Source organism: Fringilla coelebs (assembly GCF_963513975.1).
Source record: "Fringilla coelebs genome assembly, chromosome: 22".
Taxonomy (NCBI): Eukaryota; Metazoa; Chordata; class Aves; order Passeriformes; family Fringillidae; genus Fringilla; species Fringilla coelebs.
Genome location: NC_140048.1, coordinates 6,527,786 through 6,546,590, shown reverse-complemented (window position 1 = coordinate 6,546,590; position 18,805 = coordinate 6,527,786). Strand labels below are relative to the sequence as shown.

The 18,805-nt window shown below is 46.7% G+C and overlaps 1 protein-coding gene across 1 annotated transcript; it reads right to left on the bottom strand.

The window, feature by feature from the left end:
* Positions 1 to 58: 58 nt before the first annotated feature.
* DNAJC11 (DnaJ heat shock protein family (Hsp40) member C11) lies at positions 59 to 18,565 on the bottom strand. The gene is made up of 16 exons (XM_084220346.1): positions 18,466 to 18,565; positions 15,087 to 15,216; positions 13,005 to 13,078; positions 11,705 to 11,806; positions 7,509 to 7,637; positions 6,822 to 6,944; positions 5,863 to 5,936; positions 4,719 to 4,908; positions 4,254 to 4,339; positions 3,696 to 3,812; positions 2,584 to 2,739; positions 2,377 to 2,446; positions 2,197 to 2,254; positions 1,441 to 1,583; positions 854 to 983; positions 59 to 308 (listed from the first exon to the last, which is right to left on the bottom strand). Exons 1-16 carry the CDS (start codon positions 18,535 to 18,537, stop codon positions 283 to 285), a joined length of 1,680 nt encoding a protein of 559 aa, XP_084076472.1. The 5' UTR covers positions 18,538 to 18,565; the 3' UTR covers positions 59 to 282.
* Between the last annotated feature and the right edge of the window lie 240 nt (positions 18,566 to 18,805).

The window sequence follows — 18,805 nt, the reverse complement described above, 5'->3', positions numbered from 1 at the left end:
GGGCGTGGGCAGCTGGGAGCAGGAGGCCCCTCAGCCCCTGGCAGAAAGCACTGTGCACTCAGAGTCACGCTGCTTTATTGGGTACCGAGCCACAACTCAGATATTGCCTGGGAGCCGCCTGGAGCAGCAGGGTCTGTCCTTTTGTCCCTAACAGAACCGGCAGGACACCGCCTGCTATACAGACAGTAAAAATAAAAGTGTCTCTGTTCAAACTCGCAGCGTCCGGGGGAGGTTTTGCAGTTTCTGTTGACCCAGGTACCGTGGGAGACGCGCGTTCCCGGATTAGCCATCGGCATCGATCCTGTGAGCTGTGGGGAGAACAAGCAATTGTACCAGGGACAGGCAGGAACACTTCTGGCTGCTAATTAGACACAACTCAGATAAGCCTCCCATGCAGGGAGCTGGTCTAGAGCAAACAAAGGTCTGTGCCCTTGAGCCAACCCACCAGACCCACAGGAGTGCCAGTAAAAGTTGTCACAAGAAGAGAATAGTTTCACAGAGTTATTCCAGCAGGGAAAATATTTTGGCAGGTAAGATAAATGGGAACAAGGAAGAAATCTGACTCAGGCCTTCATACATTCAATTCAGTCCCCAAATGGCCACCAAGTGCTGCAAACACCCAGAAGGACACTGGCACCTGTGGGACACCTCTGCTTCCAGCCCCAGTCAGAGATACAGACTAGCTGGTACAAACAGCTGCTGAGTTCTTTTGGGCCTTACTCCAGAGGCAAGTCATGGTCAGTCCATTCCAACAAACCCAGTTCTGAACCCCAGGTCTGTGTGCTTCACCAGAGAGCTGAACAGTCCATTACTGGCTCCCCAAGGAAGATGCTGGGCAGTCTGTGCTACTTACATTGCTTTGGTATCCTAAGGGGCTCATTGTCAGCTGACATCACTTGGTGCAGAACTCCTCGGAACTGATAAAGCACTTTCAAACTCTTCTCCTCACCCACACAGGGGTCGTAGAAGCCTGGCAGCCCAGCCTTGAATCAGAGAAGGACAGACTGAGCACCAGGGAATGGACTTTCACAGCTCTCCAGCTGGCCAAAAACATTTATTACTGCCAAGGACAAGGCGTCATAAAAAAAAAAAAAACAAAAAAAAAAGAAAAAAGAAAAAGGAGTTTTGCTACCAGCAAGTTGAGACACTGGGGAATAATCTCCACAAGTTTTTGGTGCATAAAAGTAAACCAGGAGGTTGGGAATTTCTGGTGTCCAGCCCCGAGGTCTGTAAAAACCACTGTACCACTGGCACTGGAAAGGCCCCAAGAAACAGAAGCTCCTGGAAGTTTGTAATAAATACTTGGTAGGTAAATGGCATCTGTGAATTGATCCAGAGCCACTGGAGAGATCCTCTGGCAGGACATCACATGGTTCAAACAAAATTCTGGGCCACACATTTGAGCCCCTGAATATGGGCTTTGACAGAAGATCTACGTACCTTGGAGGCCTCTGTAAGGATGAGTTTAGAATCCTTCACCAAGCACTGCAGAGGCACAGTCACATCTATAACCTTCACCTTCTCATTCTTCCTGCTGTTGTCGTTAACAAACTTCCCATACCATGCATTCACTACAATCAGACCTGCATTTCCAAGGAAATCACAACTGTGATGCAAGGCTTCCACTGACAAAAAGACCACCCCAGCATTTTCTCTTGCTTTCAGGGAGATTTAATTCTCCTGGCCTGGACCCACACTTCCCAACAGAGAACAGCATTTTTACTTGGGCGTTTGTTAGCAACCTTCAGCACTAGAATGGAGTGACAGGACTCAGTGTCACACTGATGTGACAGTCCAAGTGGATTTCAGTTCACTTTGGAACATTCTGTGGAAAACTGCTAGTAACCATAAGAGATCAGATTCCCATTATGATCCAGGAGCAAACCATGTAAGGGAGAAATCAGTGAAAGCTGAACTTCAGACTGCAACTTTTGCACCTCTCTCTGGGGAAGAGGTAATTCCAGACTGTTGTCTTCAGTCTGTTGATCCACTTCACACCATGTCCCAAGATAATATTCTGTGATCCCTCCTAAGCTCAAGCACCTGGAGCTGAGTCATAATGGGGCTCCTCCACTATGGGCACAGCAGCAACTACACTGCATTTCATCAGGAGTGGGAATGAAGAAACACCACCTTTGCATTGTTCCTTATTCTCTCCACATTTATAGACCAAGTAAATGATATAATGATCTTTACCCATTCTGGCTTCCTCTGCTTCAATTATCCTTCGGACTGACTCCTGCATTAACCGGACCTGTCACGACACAAGTGGCAGAGCAGGAATCACACAGGGTCACACGCTGTGGCCAAAGGAGAATGGTCCAGAGTGAAAGAAGTCTCCTTTCACTAAGAGGACTAGTTACAAGAAAGACTCACTGCTGCTTCAGCCTCCTGCTTCTTCTGTAGGATGTCACTGGCTGTGCTCTCCCGCTGCTTCTCCAGCTCTCTGGCAGAAGGAAGACAACATCTCATCAGGAATACACAGCTGGGATTCAGGCAGAAACTGGCAGGGTCTGCTTACCCACCCCTCAGCCTCACACAAACAAGCCCAAGTGAGACTTCCTCAGCAATGTGCAAGCTCACCTCTCCTTCTGTGCCCTGAGGTAGGGTTTGATGACCAGCCTGTGCATGGCAAAGTAGATAACGAGAGGTCCCACGGTGGCATAGAACACGGCGCTGGGAAGCAGCTGATCTGTTAGATGGACAGGGAAGAAGTAGGTCTGGCTGGCCCTATTCAGCCTGCAACAAAGAAGAGCAGAGGGATGGTAAGAGGAAAAGCAGAGCTGGATGTGCTTGATGAAGCACACTTAGCAGCAGTGCTTGCTGATGAACCAAGGGGAGATGAATGAGAAGCTCAAAATGTGAAAAGCTTGATAAACTGAAAAAGCCAACGGTAGAAAAGGCAGCTGACACCAGCCAGGGCCAGACTTTGAAGTAGCAGCTCGTGATAGTACCTGACCATTCAAAAGTTCTTTTTTTAATCTTAGAAGAATTTGCTTGGTCATTAATTTCAACAGAAAAAGGGACGAACATGCCCATGAAAGAAGAGAAAATGCTTCTAGAGAAGGCCTGTGCTCATAACACTGGCATGGGCCTTCAGGGCAGGTGTACATGAATATTTTTCTGATGTCTGTAACAATATTTAGTTTAGAAAACAAGAGTTTCCTTGGGCCGGGATTCTTCAGGCCCTTCAGCAGTTTCACACCCCACCTGTAGCTGGCCCCAGTTCAAGTGCACCCCAGCACAGGGACACTTAATGAGCTCTGTCCTTCTGCGAACTGCACCTTGTTAAGGGTACAATCACCTGCATTAGGTAATGGTAATTCCCTAATTCAAGCATTCACTTGTATACAGCATAATACACATGGAATCCATCTCTACTAATATTTTCAGAAATCTTCCATTCACTTACCAGAGTGCTCCAAATCTCAATTTAAGTTGTATTTCAGAATATTCTGATGCACACACAGACAGACAGGTGGCCCAGGCTGTGAGTCACACCAGTGGAAAGCACCCATTGCTTATAAAGGGCTTACAGCTTGCATTAGAGTTGAGGGCAGCTGCACCCTCTCCCAGTGATGTATCAATACACCTGTATTGACCTGGGACTGGGACCTTCCCACCTGAATACTGGAAATAGAATCATGGAGGTTATGGTCAGCCTCTGTAATAAAGAGTTGAGATCTTGAACTGACTTGATTTTCAAGGACACTCCTTGAGGAACACCAACGCTGACAGTGGCTCCCAAAACACTGTGTCTGGAGATCTTCCTCTCTGCTCCATACTCCACTATGGTCCCAAAGAAACCCACCCTAGAATGACAGAACCAAGAACTGTTAAGACAGAGAAGACATTTGAATTTCTCTTTACTGAATCCTGTAATTCCCAAACAAGTAAAGCATGGAAATGCATTTTTGCAGCAGATGTTGGCCTCTGGAAGATTCAGAATGTATCTCCAAGGTGAGATGAGGCCTTCCAGCTTGCTAAGTAGTAAACAAAAACTTCTGGCTTTCTTACTGGGGATGATGCAGAGATATCATACACAGGTATTATAAGTTCCACATAATTGCAGAGGCACACAGGGCCAAGCCTCCGAGACATTCACTTCAGCCTTTACCAGACTTAAAGAGTGAAAAGCAGGCTCCTAAAGGCCACAGAAGCCTTTGGTTTGTGTGGAACCTGGAAGCTTCAGCAGCAGGAGAGGACAAAATCCCCAGGCTGTGAGCGATGTGAATTCCCTCTTGAGCACTTACTTGAGAGAACCTTTCACTCGTGTTTGATCTTCATCCTGAAACTTATGCTGATAACTGACCATCATGAAAGAATGGGGGATTCCCAGCTGAAACACAAGAGGCACAAACATATCAAAACATACTCTTGGCCACTGCTACCCCCCAATTTCCTTTCTCAACCTTGAAGCACAGAACACAAAGCAGTGCTTGCCACTTACAACCTCTGCTGTCCATGTTGTCCTGACCCTACTGTAAGCTGATCCACATCACCTATGACAATGCCAAAGCTGTGCTCTGCCAAACAGCTGGTTACCTATCTCAGGTCTATCACCTGGTTACCTATCTTAGGTCTATCACAACTACTTCCTTAACCTCTAATCCCAAGAAAACACTTGGGAGAGGAAGGTGAGGCTGTCCTGCTGGGCCAGGAAGGTGAGGCTGCCTTCCTCCACAGGGCAGGCTCCCTGTGCTGCCTGGGGTTCTCACCTGCATTGCCAGGGTGAGGTGGCTGGTTTTGGTGTCCCGGACAATGCTGGTGTTCATGGCTGACTGGATGCCCCACCTCCACTGCAGGTAGCCCATGGTGTTCTTGTCCAGGTTACGGGCCAGGACCGTGGTGAGGCCGGGGCGGACCCCGCGGGACGAGAACTGCAGGGCACAGTTTGTGGTGATGAAACTAGAAAAATGAGGAAAAATTTGTCAGTGAAAAAACACAGGCTCCCAGGTGGCCTCAGAGTCTTTCTTGGAAGGAATTTTTACTGAGTGCCCAGAGACCATCCTGCACAAAGCGTGATGCTCGAGGCTTTCAGAGAAAAGTAAAAACTAATTCAGACTGCCCTGAGCACAGCAGTGCCCAGGAGAGCAGGCTGTGCCCTGGTTTATTGTCTGTGCCCAGGCACCCAGCCTTCCCCTTCCTGCCCTGTGCAGGTAACACCCTGGTCTCTGCAGAACAGCACACTGGGCTGCTGGCACAGAGCAGCCCTGCTATTCAAGAATCCTTGAGCATTAGCTCTAAAAACCAGTGCTAAAGTACTCTCCGGGGAACAAGAATCCTGTACAAGCTCTGAGGAGTGGCAGATGTGCTAAATTTGGAAATGTAAACAGAGGGAACCTACACAAGCTCCTATGATGCTGACATGTGGCTCCAATCACAGGCCTTACCTTGTACCTCCTTTGCAATCTGAGACTTCTATTCATTTGTGAACAGACACGACACCAGTGGCAAATGTGGCATTATTTTCATAAAATATGATACATCAGCTCCTGTTTTGCTGTCAGAAACTCCCTCTCACACATGGAAGCCTCAGAAGAGTTCCCCATTTTTTGTTCTGATCCCAGAGCAAACTTCTGTTGCTCTGCCTCAATTATGATAAATCATGACAAGATCGAGTGCAAATCTAAGGATGTGGAACACAGACCTTCCTTCAATTGGAAATATGAAAAGGGAGGACACCAACATGCAGAAACAATGCTGGCATTTTGATGATACAAGTATGACCTTAACTCTAAAGTGAAAATACCTTATTTTGTAGGACAGAAAATGAATCCAAAATTAATGTGGAAGAGAATTCAAGTCCTTTAGCACCTTATTGTGGGATACTAACCACTAGGCCATTTTTCTAATATTTACCATCTTGGTGTAAGATTACGAAATATCTTCAGCCCGAAGAGAGGTCCATGAAGGTCTCCAGCTCCAAACTCCAACTGTTGGAATACACAGTGCCAGGGTGTTAGAAGAAAACATCCTTTACAATAGTGGCAAAGTATAGCACAAGCATCATTTTTATCACAGCTGTTTTACACATCTGAGTAACATTTACAACCTCTTTCAGCACCCTCCCTTCTCTTCAGCTTTGCATTCAGAAGAAGAAAAGGTGTCTCACTCAGTTGGAGCTCATGGGTAAAACAAAGCCAGCTCTGTAAAGCTACAGGTGACTGCTACTGGCACCTGCTTTGCTCACTCCAGGGAACGTGGAGAAAACTCTCACAAAAATCCTGATGCAAATCAAAAGCCTCCAGTGTGTGAATCTCAATTGAGAGGAAGACTCCCACCCTCCCAAGCTGAGGAAGCAGGCTAGCAGCAGCTCATGTGCAAGAAGGAAGGCACAGGCAGCTGCCAGCTGTAACAGTGATGCCATGAGCACCTCAAACACAGCCCAGCTTGCAGGTGCAACATGGGATGGGACCTTCCAGCTGCTCCAACCAGATCTGCTGGGGGGGATGGGGGTCAAACTATTTCCCCCATAACTTCTTCCCATGAAAGCAAAGCAGTTTTGTAAGCAAAGGCTAACTATCACACTGCCCAAAAAGATCTGCTCACAGCACTGTGCCTTCAGAGAGAGCAATCAGAAAGACTAGAGACATCAGGTAACAGTTCTGTCCAAATTGCATGGCCAAATGGAGGGTGGAGAAAAATAAGAAAAAAACAAGGTTTGGTATTCCCTTTGTCTCAAATTCTTTAAGAATTCCTTTTTCTACATTTTACAGAACATAGAAAATGAGAGATGAACCACAGCTAAAGTTCCCCCCCAAAAATAGAACACCAGGTAATAGATTGAATATAAAACTGCATAACAGGGGTACTCTTACCTCTCCCCATCCCTTGGCAGATGTCACTCGTCTCAGTGCAAGATTAATTGATCCCCCTCCATTCCCATTCTGGGTGGAAAGGTTTCCAGACAGTATTGCTGTATCTGTGGAAGTCAGGGGTGCCTGAAAAAGGAATATATTGTTTCAAGTACCTCTGATCCCAGTTCACACATTTAGTGCAAGTTCTGCAAGGACATAATCACCACTGCACAGTGTAAATGGTTTTGTAGTCAAACATCAAGCATGGCAAAAAGTCAGATAATTCTTACAGTACCAGACACTTGTGACACCTGTAATGTACCACCTTGAAGCCCTGACCTTGAGCTGTAAACCATTCTCATCTCTCTAGCAGACTAAATTTCTACAACTCTCTGAAAGGAGAAATGCTTCCCATCCTTTTCCTTATGCACATCCTCAGGCCTGGGTGCCATTTCTTTCACCCACTGAACACATCCCACTCAGTGAGAACTGTGCACTGAGCATCTCCACTGCCAGGAGGACAGGACCACTGCAGCCTGCAGACCACTTGCCCAAAGGCTCCAGAGCCAACCCACCATTCTGCTGGCCTCAAGCTGCCTCTTCCCACCTGTGCTGGCCACTGTGTCCCCCCCAAACCCTGCTGAGAGCCGGGAGCAGTGTGTTCTGAGGTGCCGCGCTCACTCGCGCGGCAGCGTTCGCCCTCCTCACCTCGATGGACTGGGATATGTGCATTTTGTTTATCTCAATCTGGGGAAAGCTGCTTCCAGGCACATCTTCATACTCCTCGTCATAGCGATCAAACAGGTCAGTGGCATCTATTCCCACACTAATTGTTCCCTGAGGGATGACAAGTGAAACAGGCATTCAGCATTAGCAAACATCTGGCGTACACAGAACAAGCGGCTGAACCGTCCCTGTGTATGATTACATTTTTGTGCAGCTTTCCATTGCTCTGCAATTACTTTTACCACTCTAAAATGCATTTCCTAATGCACAAAACAAAAGTGAATGATTACAATATTTCAAAACAGCAATATAAATCATCAAACAGACTGGAGAAAAGGCAATTTTTCAGCACAAACTCAACTTGCAATCCCGGGAGGTCATTTTTCTATTGTGACACATTGCAGAAGCAGGTAGAACACCTTTACACAGTAGGTTTCTTCTTTCCCCACAAATAACTGTCCTCTATCAGTATTAAAAAGTTGAAATAATGTATTCTAGAAATTGATTTACTTCAACGGAACTTGGTCAGAAAACCTCTACAGGCTTCTTCTTATGAATTACCTAAACCCTGAACTCTACCATTCCCTTGCAATTGACCTTGTCAACAAAACATTTTGATTTCTTCTTCTAGTTTATATTTTGTGATCAGAAGGAAAGCTTGAAAAAGACATACTTTTAGAAAGTGGTAAATATTTCCTTTTGCAGACTATAGGAAAAAACTTATTCCTACAAAAAACTAGGCCACAGCACAATAGTCTGGCTACCTGCTGCTGTGCTCCCTCAGACTAACTGCAGGAGTGTGTTTCTTTGAAAAGAGCACAATTAGGTACTTGTCTGGGTCATATAACTTCAAGAGGCTTTAGAAACCTTCCCTATGGACCCATCTGACAGCATCCCAGCTCCTATAAAACATATGGATTGCAATAAAAACCCCCCTCTGTGCACAAGCACGGACTGAACTCTGAGCAGTTTGTATATGGAAACTGAATAGCTGGGTAGCTACAAACCCCATCCACACTCAGGCCAAGCATGGCTGGAATAAATCCTTATTTCAGTCTGAGGGAGCATTTTTCCTTGATTGCTCCACTCTAATCAAATGCTGGACTGTAAATAAAGGAAGAATTGCAGAGTCTGACAGGACTGGAACCTTTTCTCTGCCTGGGCACCCAGGCTATCTATTTGCTGTGGAGATTCCCAGCCTCTTCTCAGTGTTTATTTTCTGATTACTTATGAAGCAAAAATTGGATAAATATTTTAAAACTGAAAGGTGTGGTTATTTCCAGTTGAATCCTGGAACACCGGCTGTGCCCCAGCTGGTTACTAACCACCCCTGGCAGCTGATGAATTTCAGAGCAATTACATTCATTGTTCTGCATGGTGGTGGCACCAACAACCAGCTTCTGCCCTTTCTGCGCTTTCAGGAATCATCTGCAAAGTCACCTTCAAGTGACTCCAGACCCTACAGCTTCTCCAGTTTCAGCCCTCTCCTGTGCCATTCTGTTCCTTGAAACGAGGCCAAAAGAAGAGGGAAGCAATGGAAAACCTGTAACCACCCTGGAAGGGCTCAGTCCTGTGCTAGCAAACACCCATTTGGAGACAATCTTGCTGTACTTGGCTTACTGGTGGCAGAATGCTGCACCCTTTGGAAAGATGCACCAAAATCCACACATATTCCTGAATTTCATTGCACCTTCTTTCTCTAAAATACACTCAAAATACTAGGATTTCCTTTTTCACTTGTATGAATTGTACAGCAAATTTTCCTCCCAAGGAAAAAAAGGAAAACACCTGAACCTCTCCATGAAAATCCACAAGATCTGTTCAGAGAAAAGGAGTGTCTCCCTGCTCCCCTGCAGAGCTTCTGCTCTTCTGCCTTTCCCTGAGGTGAGAGGTGGACCCTGGGCAGACCCTCCACCTCCTGCCAAGCAGGTGAAGTCACCCTCAGAGGTCTGTGGATCCTGGCAAGGAAACTGGTTCAGGCACAAGCACAGGAAAAGCAGCAGATGGTAAAGTTAAAAATATTCCCAGAGAACAAGAGCACCCCTATGCCTCCGGATAATGGAGGGGACTGCTGCTGCTCCCTGCTCCCATCAGCCACCTGCTCTGACCATGGAGGAGCTCTCTAAAGGAAGGGCAGCAGGAGAGAGCTCTAACTCCTGCTCAGGAGGCAGTGGTGCCCACACTGTGCTGCACAGAGCAGCAGCTCAGCAGGGCAGGAAGCAGGAGTGGCACTATGGAACCATCAGAGCTGGGATTAGCTTTTAAAATCACCTTTATTTGCCAGCCTGCAAAAAGGAAACAGGCTTCACTGATGGAATTTGTAGATGTGCCAGAGGAAAATATACTTCCTCCTTACTTTTTTCTTACGGATTTACCTTCAGGAAGGTGATACCTGGAAGTTATGCCAGGCTTTGCCTTGAGGGACCTGTGTTCCTTACATATTGACCTTCCACAGCAGGAAAATAACTGGATTTAATTTCTCCTAACAGGAAGTGGATCTTCTTAAACCTAGTAATGAACTTTTCAACCCTTCTGCACATCTTTGAAAGCAAAAACAAAGCTCTAAAAGCAAATAGGAGACTCAATTTCAACTCTCCAAATTGCCTACATCTGGTTATTGCTCAACATTTCTGGTTAAAATGCTTTATTTTTGTGAAACTGTTTTATAGAACCGACAAAATGTTGGAAATTTTAAAATAACTTGTGCTCGTGTATGAAATGATCACAGCTGTGCTCCCCAATTCCACGGGAACACTGCCTGGAGAGGCATTTCCATCAGCTGCCAGCCTGCAATTGCTGTAAACACCCAGATGGCTAATTTTATCCCAGGACACAGGCTCACAGTGCAGCTCGCAGCCACGGCGAGGCGCCCAGGGAAAATGTCACATTCCTGAAGCAGGGAGCAGCAGAGTGGGGGATAACCATGCCCCTCTCTGAAAACACCTCTCTGACCCCACTCATCCACACCTCCAGCAGGGATAGTTTGCCCTGCCTGGCTTGTGGCACACAGAAATCCCTTCCTGCCTGGAATAAAGCTGTCAACAGATACTCACACAACACTTTATGCCTGTTTACCCTTCTAGTACAAACCAGTTCTTAGTGTCCATAAACTACCCACAGCCTGGAGATCTGTAGAGCCCAATTGCTTTGCTAAGAGCAGTGCAGATCCAAAGGTGGTGCCAAGGTGAATGTCTCAAAATATTACAGCTCTGCTTAGATGGATGTTTTCCTTAAGATGCAGTCCTAAGCACCACTGCAATCCCACATATGTCCACTCAGAAGACACTGTGATTTTACACTAATGTAAGAATTCATTTAGCTAATAGTAAATGCAGGTTTTGGATAATGTTAGTCATTGCATAAGATTTTTGTGATTCAACAAGCTTTGAAACTTCAGTCAGGGACCATCCTGACAAACCCCAGGTTTGCCTCACACACTCATCAAGCCAAGAGCCAGCAGAGACACCTGAAGTCTGAGCTATGGATGCTCTGGCCAATTGCCACGTCCCTCTCTCCCTGCCATCCCAATGGTGTTCCTGAGCACCTCTGATCAGCCAAGGTTAGCTGAGGTGAGTCACTCGGGGTCAGACACTGCTCAAACAGACTGAGATGGAAACAGCATCCAGGATGATTCTCATCCTGAGGATACAATCACCCTTTCCAAAAACAGGCACTAACTGCGACACTGGCAGACCCCCAGCCCTGTTCAGATTGACTTTGCTCACTGTGCTGCTGCCCAGCTGGCTTAGGGATGCTTCAGATTTGATGCTGGTTTCAAGGTGCATTTGAACAGCTCCCTGCATTGTTGTGACAATGCAGCAATGCCAAAGGGAAAACCTGTCAGGTAACTGCAGCGAGTTACAATTATTTAGTAAACTTGGAAAGAAATGATAAATATTTCAGTGTTAGGTCTGTTTTCTGAAAATTGCTGAAAAAGGTATTTTGTCTCAACATGTTTTGCTAAGAAAAGAATATTCAGTAGGGAATTGTTCAAAGAATGAGCTATTTGCCCCATATTATGCAGAGAAACTGCATATGCAAAAGACAGAAAGTCATGCAGCAAGTGTAGAACACCTGAGAGGCTCTTTCCTACAGGCCCTCACCTAGGCTCAGCACACCCTGCACACTGGTGATAATTACAGACCCACTCTTGAGACCAGGATTAAGTCTTTGCTTACCTTTGGATTAGTTCGCTGCTGCAGTCTCCTCTCTTCCCTTTCTCTCTGCAAACGCTCAAATTCTTCCCTGATTTCAGCTGCAGTCCTCTTTCGTTCCACAACCTGCCCAAAAAGAAATGAAAACCAAACAATTACCAGACAGAGGCTGCTCAGGGCACTGCAGTGCTGGGGTTCAGAGGCTTTAGGTGCAAGATGCACTAACACACTGCCCCAGCTGCTGAAAGCCAATTTCAATAGTCAGAGTTTGGAACAAAGCACCCGGGCCAGATCAAAGTGCAGGCATGAGAGAAGACCCCATGCCTTGAGAGAAGGGAAAATGGTTTTGTTATTTCCATTCCCTTGAAAAAACCAGGGCAAAGAGCTGTCCAACCACAACTACAGGACACTGCAGTGCAGCTTTTACCCTCAGCAATCCATTAACTGCTCTACCAGGTGTGGACACAAAAATGAAAATAACAAAAGTCTCTGGCCTGAGGTAAATTGATTCCACAAGAGTTGTGTGATTTTAGGCTATGCTGGTTCACAGCTGCTTACCTGACATGGGTCAGGGAATGAGGATTTTATATAGGCCCAGTTTTGGAATGGATAGAAAGAGTATTGGATTTGGCTCTTCAAAATAAGATCAAGTCTGCCAAAAGCAGTTAAAAAAATCTGGATTTCAAAGCATCTGTTACATGCTGGATCTGCTCCATATTTCTAGCAACTGACTCCAAGTTTGACCTTGGTGCTGACCTGGCCCAATACCACAGGATTCTGTTTCAAGCAGCACAGTGCAATCAACTAGGGCTGGCAGAGGCTAGCAAGGGACTCAAGAGCTGGACAGACATGAATGGTTCTGTTTCCAAGCCCATAAAACCCAACCAAAACTATACCAAACCAAAGCCATAAAAAACCCAGCTCAACCCACCCCAAAAAGCCCAGGAAGAAAAAGTAATTTCCAATTCAGAAGCTAGTTGATGCTGAAAAAAACCAAGTTTTGGATGAAAAAGATGGGACTAGATGGACAATAATGACACATTTGTCTCAGATAAAGATGTTGCCTGTCATGGTAATATCCTTCCAGGGAACTCTGAATGTCAGGTTTATTGTTCTCTTGTCAAGTGCAAAACCAAAGGGTTCTCTGAAAATCCATCATGGTGTTCCAGCAGGGACAGAGAGAGACAGAAATAACTAACCAAGGATGCCTTCAAACCAAGAGGCATTTATTACCAGCCAGGTGTCAGTGCAGCTGATAGAACCATGGCAGATAAAGGTGGGCTTAGTCAAGGCCACTGGCCATAATGTGCTCAATTTCTCTCACCTCCCAGCCTTCCATCTCCAGTCCTCTCCTCCCATATATGTCATAGATGGCTCTGGTCTGTGGATCACTAAGCACTGTAAATTGAAACCAAAAGAGAGGAGAGAACTCAGTTTTTGGTCTTCTCCTCAGATTTCAGACCAAAACACTCATGATACTTGGAATGCAAGCACAGATCCTAAAACATCTCATTCTACAGTTGCACATTAACCCCTTTGATACTTCCACATGCTTTATTGAGAAGACATGCTGATTTTTCCCTGCAACAAATCCAATTTTTTTCTCCTTCTTTTTCTAAAACAAGAAAGTGGGAAGAACACAAGAGACATGCAGCCTAAGTGAATGTGCAGGGAGGGGTGTCTAACACTGCTTTCTTTGAAGGTGACACAAGCCCTCTACCAAACATGGAGATTATGAAAAATTATGAAAAGAGCAGTCCCTGGGTCTTTCCTGGGATTGCCATCCAGCTCAGTCTGGCTTTCAAAGCTCTGTGGTGCTTCCTTTGATCTTCTTCACTAGCCATGCCCACTGATCCTTTCCCACTTTGTCCCCACACATGGTACATGCCAAGCACCACCAAAGCAATTTCCACGAGGCAGTTCACACCTTACCAAACATCAATAAGGGGCAGTGGCAAAAGTGTGTGTAGAATCTCAACCTCCCAAAATATCACCCAACGCAATGGACAACACAAAATATATCAGGAGAGTGCAGAACAGTTACTTTAGAAAGACTAGGCACAGAATTAGGAATAGGGTAAGGTATATTTAAATACATAAGCTCCTATAACACATCTTTCTGTAAGAAAAAATAAATCAAAAAATCATCACTATTTCCTCCACCAGGATTCCAAGACCAGCTTTATCATTATCATGTATTTCTTGAGGCTGTGGGAAAACTGATGTGTCCCCAGGGAGCTGGGGGAGAATAGTAAGGCTATACTGGTAATTGAGTTTTGGTCTGAACTAGTGGAATATTATTGGACTTGTTAAATGTCACAGGCAGACATTGCTTTTTATGAATTCTGATAAAATGAATCTTTTGTTGTGTGATACTAAGAGGTGGAAGAGGAGAAAAGAGAAAATAGAGAGGAGGTGGAGTGGCTCATTTCCAAGATGTCAAAATTTTTGCTTGTAACATACTACACTCACATTTGGTACTAAACGAGCAGCAGCTTCCATGTTCACTGCAAGGCAGAGCCAAGAGCAGCCAGAAAATTCAAAGGGAAGCTGCTGCCTCTAAAGTAAGGCCACTCACCACGCTAAAATGAAATTACTGAAGCGTTATGAGTTTTTCCTCTGCACGTCATCAAGGTCAGACTTTTCCTGCTCTCCCAGCAAAAGCTTCCACATGTCCCAACACCCAACCTAGGGACAAGAGGAAATACCCCACACATGCTCAGGTCCAACTGGAAGGAGCAAATGCTTATCAGTCAAAACAAGGGGTGTAAAAAATATTCACTCATATATGAGGTTGAATGGGGGAATATTTATTCAGCATTTTGCTTTAGTCTCTCTTTCGCTCCAGGATTGGGTGCACCAGGTTTGTAACATGGATGACTCCTACCATTCTAATCCATCTGCACTCCAGGTGCAACTAGCACACCAGGATTAAAGTAAATCTCAGTTTATTTGAAAAGGGCTTTGGCACAAGAATAAACTAACTGCTATGAATTCGTTGTCCTCCTCTCAGTCTGAGCATATGGAAGAACTTGCTAGAAATGGAGACCACAGCCAGGTGACAGGGAACAGAACCCAAGGATGCAGCAGTTCATCAGTACAATATGAAATTATCCCTTAATTTGAAGCTTTTCAGTCTTTATTCTCCTATGGAAGAGGTCCTCAGAAGTAAGGGAAGTGATGAGAAGATCATTTACAACATGCAGGAGGTAAGACAGACACTCCACATCTCATTCCCTGCAGCATTTATATGGCATTTCCCCTCTGACTTATGGTACAGAAGCAGGAAACAGCATTGGTAAGTATCAGCAAATTTAATTATTACTTTGTAATAATAAATAGCTTCAAAAGGCACGAAGACACAGCTCTCCCAGCACCCCCCTGCAAAGCTCAGCCTCCCCCTGACCTTCATAGGCTTGGTGGACAAGGTTGAAGAGGCGCTCAGCCTGGCTTTTGAGCTCGGGGTCGCGGTGCTTGTCGGGGTGGTAGAGCATGCACAGCCGGCGGTACGCCGCCTTCAGCTCCTCCTGGGAGGCCTGTGGAAACCACCAACAATCAACAAGGACAGCCAGTGCCACTGCCAAAAGGCCACTCTCAAGATCAGTCCTGAAAGGGAAGTCTGTCAACTGTTATGTTGCATTACTTTGGCCCAAAAGCAACAAATCAAGAATGGATTATTTGTTTGCTACATAAGTTAATAAAATATTCAATCATCACATCAAGATTGTCCACGCTATCTGTAGTGCAACAAGGGACCTCAATAGCTCATCAGTGCATAGCCAGGTAGAAAAAATTATGGAAAAACCTCACCACTCGTGTTCAGACTTTAGTTGTATTAGGCAAATACTATCCCCTCCAAATCAAAAGAGCAGGAAAAAGCAAAGTCATCTCAGATAAAAATATATAAATCCAGAGATGTACAACAACAAATTCTACTCATTTCAATCTCAGCCCTCAAGGGGACACTGTAACTGTCCAAAAGCACAGACTTTCCACATCTGTAAAGGTAAGGAATGCAAACCCATGGTTCTGCTCTCATCCCAGCACCTGCCTCGCGCTCCCCAGTACCCCATTCTGCTCCCCAGCAGGGTCTGTGTTGTGCTGTGGAGGAAGGTGCATCATCTGTCCAACAAAGCCACAGACAGATAACCATGAGAACAGTGTGCCACCAAACACATCACAAATGAACCTGCCTTGTCCTTCACTGCAACCTCTCTGGGACCTCAGATGGCACCTGGCCTCCTTCCAAGGACATGGACGCCTCTTTCAGAATCAATAGGGAAAAACCCCTGCTCCTTCCATTAACATCTCCCAGCAATGTTATTTTTGGACTCTAGAGAGTCTTGGTAATCTCCCCTCTCTCACCTCACCCTGCTATATCCCTTGTATTGCAGTTCCTGTTCCTGCCCATTCCTTGGAGATTGCTTAACACCTGCTTTTCAGAAGTGCAGTTTCTAAAATCAGCCAGAACTTCCCCCAGGCAGAGTTTGAAAGAGCCCAACCATCCAGTTCCCAAACTGTCCAGGCAAGAACCAGTTCATGGGCACAGGAAGCAATTCCAGGAGGAGCATCCAGAGTAAAAAAACCAAAACCTGATAGTCCAGGCTGTCCCCAGGGGCTGCCAGAGTCAGGACCCAGTGCAGGCAGTGAGGGGGGCACTTAGGCAGGAGTGGATTTACGGACACAAATTCCATTTACTGTTGACACCCTTGAAGAAGCAAAGCTGTCACAGATTCCTAGCTTTCACTGGGGAAATAAAGTTCCTAAAAGGTAATTTCTTGAAGTAACCACTTCAAGAACTTCAGTAACCACTTGTGGCAAGGAGGGTTTCCATCACAGAAACACATTCACTTGTGTCACAACACCAGGAATCCGTCTGGATTCGAGGACAGCTCAGAATGGTTTTTTCTGCATGTTTGTATTGTTGCTTGTTAATGTTTTGAAATGACACAGCAGAAGGGGAGCTGCCAAATTTGGTGGTCCCAAGACAGTAAGGACAGCTACAATTAGCTTATTTCTTTTTACTACCTTGTGCTTTCTCGGATATCAAATTTAAACTTGACTGGGAAGGCAGGGGAACATATAGCTCCAAAATGGCATTTTTAAATCAAATTAGTGATAAATGGTTTAATGTGCTATTGATTATATAATAGAAATGAGCAGGTTCATTTTTCATAAATGCCATGTTCAATAAAATGTTAGATTGGGCATTTCATCATCACTGAGAAGTTTGGGTCATTGGTTCAATATTCCACAAGCAACAGCCTCTTCAAAACCACTAAAGAAACCCTGACATCGTTTTTAGACTGCCAGGAAATGCAGTCACAAATAACAGCATGTAAGTTACATTTTTATTACCAAAACCCTGGTCAACATTGAAAGGCCTCATTTAAGGTCTCAAACACAGCACCATGTTTTTAGCAGACTAACATGTCTAAAAGATGAATCATTCACACACACAGAGCAATTCCTGCTCACAGGATCCTGCCTCCATGGGGTCACTGCAGCTCCAAGCTCAGCTGCCACCTCACCCTGTGCTCAGCACCCAGACACGCTGTTCACCACATCCTCTACAGGACAGTACTGCTGAAAATAATTAGCAAGGGGCAATTAACAAAGCACCCGCTCCTCTCTGTTGGATTTACTCCCTTGCAGACCCCTTTGATTCAGTTTCCAGCTCCCTGCTGTACAAAACCCGAATGTCCTGCTCTGGAAGCCTGGCTAAGTTAACCATTAAACCTTCCCCAGCAGTCACAACCCTTGCGTGGTTCCCACCGCTGTTTTAACCTCTGCACGCTGCTGACGTTTTGGAGGGGAATTACGAAAGCTCCCAAGGAATGTACAAGCATGGCCTTGCCGGCTTTAAACCAGATGAGGGCTTGACATTTTTTTAAAAGGAGCTCAGCATCAGGGAGTTCTGCAAACAGCGTGACCATCACACGCTGTTCCTTCAGGAATGCAGCCAATTCCTACACATGAGGCACAGGGGACTGTCCCTGCAGCTCAGGGACCGCCAGGAGTTCCAAAGGGAATTCTTCCAAGCTCTCAGACTGAATCGCTTCCAAGTCTGGATATCCTATTGCACGCAGCAGCGGTGGTTCAGTACGAGCCTTGTGCAGCTACAATGGCCACACCCAGGCTGATGGACTTGATGGGCTTTTTATACATATTTATGCACACACAAATATACATAACAGATCCATACTGCAGCTGCGTTCGCTGAAACAAACTACATTTTCTACATCCAGATCTTTGTAGATCTGCCTAATAATTACTATAAAAAAAGCAGTTATCTCCCAATGAGTTCCAAACTGGTCCGGTGTAACAAACCTGCGTCAATTAATATCCATCTATTCTTAAAAGTGAAATCAAGGATTCTCGATCCTCCTTTCTTTGGCGGGAAAAATGTTTTCCAAAAAAACCCCGGCTGTTTTCAAGCTGGAAACGTTCGGGAAGCCTCCCCAGCCGTGCCCGAGGGGACGCGGGTGTGCCCCGCGCGCGCGGAGCCGCATCAGGAGCGCCCCGGGAGCGCCCACACCGCCTCAATTCGGAACAAACCACGCATTTCTCGGCCTCAGCGGGCGCTCACCCGTCTCACCCAACCGGGAGCCCGGCGGCCCGGGCCGAGCTCTCCCGCCCCGCCGCCGGCAGCAGCGGCAGCAGCAGCAGCCGCCCGGCCCGGGCGGAGGACACGCCGCAGTGGTGGTGCTCCCGCCGGGCGCGCACGAGGGTCTCGCCTCGCCTCACCCCGCCCCGCGCGACCCCGCGCGGTCCCGCGGCCGCACCTCACGGCGCACGTTCAGCAGCCCGTAGTAGTCCTCGTTGTCCGGCGCCTCCTCGCCCAAGGCCGCCGCCATCGTCCCGACCTCTCACCCCGCGCCGCGCGCTGCAGCGCCCCCCGGCGGCCCGGCGGTCCGACCGCCCGCGCACGCGCGCGGGCACCGCCCCCGCCGCCTTCCCCCCGGCCCCGCGCCCGCGCGGCCCGGGCGTGTGCGCGTGCGTGTGCGCGGCGCGCGAGCCGGGAGACGGCGGCGGCGGAGGCGGCGAGGGGTGAGTGAGGGAGGGACTGAGGGAGGGGGAGAGAGAGCGAGCGAGGGGGGGAGCGCGGACCGGCACCGACCGGCA

Excerpts from the sequence above, each read along its gene's own strand:
- DNAJC11 (XM_084220346.1), bottom strand. The coding sequence starts at position 18,537 with ATGGCGGCGGCCTTGGGCGAGGAGGCGCCGGACAACGAGGACTACTAC. Across the intron at positions 15,217-18,465 it reads TGCTGAACGTGCGCCGTGAG|GCCTCCCAGGAGGAGCTGAA; the intron begins GTGCGGCCGCGG and ends TGGTTTCCACAG. Across the intron at positions 13,079-15,086 it reads TGTCCACCAAGCCTATGAAG|TGCTTAGTGATCCACAGACC; the intron begins GTCAGGGGGAGG and ends TTCAATTTACAG.